Genomic DNA, 5,227 nt, shown 5'->3' on the forward strand with positions numbered 1-5,227 from the left:
TTTTTGGATCTGTAGGTATGCGATTGAAACAAAGTCAAGCTGTTTTTCATATATTTTTTTTTTCTGCTGATTACGAATCCATCTGCGCTAAATTGTGAAAAAAACGAGGTCAAAGTGTCAAAAAATCGCGATTTTTTTTTAAATATTTTAAAAGCTCTGGCAAAGAAAGAAAAGGCGATAGAACCTTTCTGGCTTTAATTAAAGCTAGAACTTTCGACTATTATCTCTGAAAAGAGATCTTAAATATTTGAGATCCCCTTGCGACCGGGCCTGGTGTACTTGTATGTCTCCAGAACAGCTCGAGCAGAAATCGCTAGGTGGAGTTCTGAATTTTTAACCAACCAAGTGACCTATTTTTCAAGTTGCCGCTAGTATTACTAAGAAGAGTCATGCATATGTACATTAGGGTGGCTCTTATTTCGAAAAGAGCTCGTATTCTAGGTCTCACCCCCATAGAAATGTGTGAATAGCCTAAAAACTAAGCTATACAAAGTTTTATGTAAATCAAAAAAGATTTAGAGGTGGCTCAAAGCGCTCAAAGTTTCCCATCTATTTTATATGGCGAAAAAAAAACTAATTTTCATAGAAATTGTATAGAATTCTTGAAAAGCAATATTTTTCAATCGGTAAGCTCTTTTTGTCTTCCGAAAACTACATCGCTGTGGTGTAGCGGTAAGCAGTGTCTCCACTCCGCAGCGCCTGGGTTCATGTCTGGTCAAAGCAACATCGCGCAAAAAATTTAGAAGAAAGGATATTTCTTAACAGCGGTCGCCCCTCGGTTGGTAATGGCGAACCCCCGAGTGCCTTTCTGCCATGAAAAACAGCTTCCCATAAAAATCAAATTGCCGTTCGGAGTCGGCGTAAAACTGTACGTCCCTCTTCTTTGTGTGACAACAGCAAGACGCACGCCACAAATTGGAGGAGAAGCTCGGCCAAACACTAACATATGTGTTAGCGCCAATCTATTATTAGAGATTATTAAGTACTTATAGAGTAAAATACATATGTATATGTAAATATTTGATAAGCAGCCTCTAAATTTATTCTCAGAAACTTAAAGTTCGAAGCCCGTACCTCTTTCGGCAAGAGGAAAAATTTTTTAAGGTGCCCAAACCCTATCTCGGAAAATTTTTATTTTTTTGTACCACTCTAATATACTCACATACGCCATAGGTAAATTTCTTACATAAGTATAGGTCATATGAAAGGCCCTGCGAATTTTTTAGTAAATTTTTGAAATTTTGTTTACTGAAATTCAATTTGAGTCTAGGAAGTACATATTTGCCATTATTATCTGTGACATTCTGTAATTTTTCGGTTAGCTCTATATTTCCATCGGTGCAGAATCTGTGGTTTATCGGCGAAAAAGTTGGCCAGGTAATTTTCAGTGGCTCATAGGTCCGTCAGTTTTTTACCATCAAGAGAGGTTTTCTGAGACCAAAACCATTGTGAATCAGACGGTTCGAGCTATACAGTGGACACATTAAAACTTCCCAATCAATTTCCGACCATTTAGCCTGGTATTGTCATGATGGCCAGCCAATTCTCCTTCGCCCCGTCTTGATTTCCTCATTTGGTACATAGTAGCGAACCGAATTGATCACTTCGCCACGTTGTAGCAGTTCATAATGAGCAATTTCCTTTCAGTAACTGCCACCAAACACTCAACACAACCTTGTTTGTCGTCAATCAAGGCAATGAAGCCATTTGTGGTAGATCATTGCACAGTGGTTTAAAATTGGCATTTATTGTTCACAATGCACTGGAGCCTTAATTTTTCACTCTCTTTGATTATTATTATTGTTTAATAAAAGCTAATAAAATTTGCAAGAGGCGCGATTTTTGAAATTTGTTTGTTTGTACTAAATTTTTTAGCGCAAAGTGCAGAAAAAGTCGCGATTTTGAAGAAAATCTATTCTCCTGTTCCAGTTAATAAATAAATGTTACATACTAAAACCTAGTTGAAAACCACAAAAAATCTATGCCAGGAAGGAATAACAGTCAAACTCAAAAACAAAAAAAAAAATTGTAAAAAAGCCAAGGTTTTTTTGCTGTTTTTTTATTTTATTTTTTTAGAGACTTTTACGTTGGTGAAATGGAGCTTTTGCCTGAGAAGATCCCTAGAAAAATTTTCCGAAGAAATTTTTTTTTTTACTCTAACGAACTTCCAAATTTGCTTCTTTCCGGGGTTTCTTCAAGTAAGGGTCAAAACGACCTTTTCAGGTGGGAGTTAATTGGTTAACATGTTCTACGAAAATATTTGCCACGAATTTTACAATATTTATTTGGTTGAGCGGTAGTCCTAATTGGACTCACTAAGAGTCAAGGTCTTTTGTCATACTGCATGAGGTTTTCATCTATCCCTGTTCTTCTATGAACCATTTGGTGCTTAGGAAAAAGTGCATCTACATATTTTGATAGAGCCGGACAATGGCAGATAAGATGTGAGATGGTTTCTTCTTCGTTTTCATCCATACAGCTTCTGCAGTAGTCGTTTCAGGGCGCGCCCAGTCTACCTGCGTGTAGTTTACATATTTTAAGAGGGATGCCGAGAGTATCCCTTATATCTGTATCAGGCAGTGTCGTTCCATGACGCACAAGTTCGTCAGCCTTGCAATTTTCTGTGAATGTCGCAATGGTCAGGTACCCCGAAAAGAGAGCAACTGCTTTTGAAGTCAGCGAACTCTTTCGCAGAGATTTAATAGCCGCCTGGCTTTCGGTGAAAATGTAGATATCATGACTAGGAATCGTATCCCACTGTACCAGTCATGCGGCCTTTGAAATAGGCAACAAAGCGTTAGTGATAGTTATTTGGTCCGTGTGCGGGACTTCTCTTCGTTGGCTAGCATCTAAATAATTAGAAGCTTTTGGTTTGTTAAGTGATAAAAAACTACATGAAGACGATGTGAATCATCTTCTTCTTATTTGACGCTGTAACCGCCTAAGCGATTTTCGCCGAGTTCAACAAAGCACGCCAGTCATTTCTCTTCTGGGCCAACTGGCGCCAAGTGAAGCCAAGCCCTTCTCCACTTGGTTTTTCCAACGCAGTGGGGGCCTCCCTCTTTCTCTGCTACCACCAGCGGGTTCAGAGTTGAAAACTTTCCGAGCTGGAGAATCGGAGTCCATTTGAACGACATGGCCAAGCCAGCGGAGCGTCCTTCCTTTTTTTGTCATGGTATTAAGCACCGTATATCGTACAGGACTATACCACATCGCGCCTGTTTAAGGAGTCTTCTATAATTCCTTAAACGAACCCATCAAGGGACATAAACACAACGATTTATCAAATGTCTCTTGTTAGGTTTACAGTTAAGAATACTGAATCAGGGATATCTGGACATAGGTATTAGTAAATATACCTATGTATCAGTCGCAGGACTCTGTCCGTAGCCCAGGTGGAATTTTTTGAAATTAAAAAGTTGCATGGCAACGAAAAGTCTGATATTTTCATAAACTGCGAAGCACAACGGAAACTCTATGGTCTGTAACTTCTCTCCGGTCTTTCGAAAGATAACAGAAGTGGTCTAAGAAGTTTGGAGATTAGGTTAGATTAGGGAAATGGGCTGCCTCCGTATATGGAGGCACACTTGGACTCGACTAAACTGTCCATTGTGATGCCCTTAGAAGGGAGAGGGAAAAAGGGCACAGGGAGACCCGAAAAAAGAGTGGGTGGGTAGGTTGGAGGAGTCTGAAATTATTGCCCAATGGCTTATGTCAAAGGTAAAAAGGCACCCCATGAGATGGGAACTCACACTCGTGGAATTTCTTAACGATTGCTTAATGTTAGATTTTTCCTGTGTTCATTGCACAACACTGCATTTTAAGAAACTATGTATATTGGTAAGAAGTAACCTTCTGAAAACACGGACTGTAGCCTTTGCCGGCTGGTGAAGCAAACCCTAGAGAAAATGTCTCATGATTGCTTATAAGTACCTATCGTCTTCCTGCAGAATTTGGACTACCATAAAAAAATTGCTCAACTTCATAAGTAGGTGTTGGTAGATGATAAGAAAATCAATAGCACAAGCCCGCAAGACGGCGTTGAGGTAATCAGTGTGCATTTAAGAGCACACTCATCAATCGTTTTACGTGTGCCCGAGGGACCGCATAAGAAATTGAAGTTAAGCCTTTCCGTAGTTATGTATGTATGTATGTAGGTACATCCGTTTTGTACAATATTTCAACAATATTGTTTATAGTAATTTTCAAAGTATAAGAGCAACTAAACGCTGCTAACTACTTGAGTAAGCAAGCAAATAAAAAAAAAAATGCACACAATATGCAACTGATAACTTCAACCACTCTTCCTTCTTACGTCTTCCATTCTTCTTTTGCATTTTGCTCTCCTCTCCATCACCAGAATGCACGAGTATTTGCGCACTGCGACACACCGTGTACGACAGGCGACGACGACGACGACGAGTGTTATGCCATCTGCACAAACGCACGCAACGCAGCCTTAGGTGAATTATGTATTGCGAGTATTGACATGTGGGCGAGACAAAGTGTTTAAAATCCTTCCAGTTATACTTTAGCACGAATTCGTTGACTACAAAGTGTACGAGTAGATATGAACGTACATAGATACATACATATGTTGGTTGGTTGGTGCAAATGCATATCCATACATATGTATGTATGCTAATGGGTGTGTATGTGGTGCATAAGATGCATTTGAATAAGGGAACATGAAAGTAAATACATTTATGTGAGTACGTACATTTGCCGGATCATAGATGCAGGCATAGATATGTACATACATAAGTACGTACAAATGTATATGTGTGTGTATGTTTGGAAAGGAAAGTTCGTTGTCCTTATGTTATTGCGATTGCTGGTGCATACAGTTGCATCTACATATGCTTGCAATATAGCTTTGTAGGTACTTACCTTTCTCAATGTTTGTAGTATTTGTGCCAGCGAGAGTGCAAGTATTGAGCTTCAAGATTTGACGCAGCCACAATTACGTCCATGCAATTCGTGATGTGTTCTGCTTTCATGCGGCGCGCCAATTCGCGGCGTATCCAATATGTTGTTTGGTTGTTGTTGTTGTTGTTGTGTAGTGGCTTTGCCTCGCTAGTGCCATGTAATTGTACACATTTGTATTACTTGCACAAATCTTAGATTATCAAATTTTGGTATGAATTCGTACATACATACATATGTACGTACATGCTATGTAACGGGTGATTTTTTTGAGGTTAGGATTTTCATGCATTAGTATTTG

At 39.3% G+C, this 5,227-nt stretch overlaps 2 protein-coding genes across 2 annotated transcripts in view; both read left to right on the top strand.

Annotated features, from left to right (window-relative positions):
* Positions 1-4,463, top strand: part of LOC118747208 — a 48,345-nt gene extending 43,882 nt beyond the window's left edge. Inside the window, exon 7 of the mRNA XM_036481198.1 lies at positions 4,361-4,463. Coding sequence (XP_036337091.1) covers positions 4,361-4,463 — 103 coding nt within the window. The remainder of the gene's footprint in view (positions 1-4,360) is intronic.
* LOC118746826 overlaps positions 1-5,227 on the top strand; it is a 304,681-nt gene that overhangs the window by 4,249 nt on the left and 295,205 nt on the right. The gene's annotated exons all lie outside the window — the stretch shown is intronic.

The sequence above is a fragment of the Rhagoletis pomonella genome, unplaced genomic scaffold, assembly GCF_013731165.1.
Source record: "Rhagoletis pomonella isolate Grant_MI unplaced genomic scaffold, Rhpom_1.0 Rhpom_scaffold_00011, whole genome shotgun sequence".
Lineage (NCBI taxonomy): Eukaryota > Metazoa > Arthropoda > Insecta > Diptera > Tephritidae > Rhagoletis > Rhagoletis pomonella.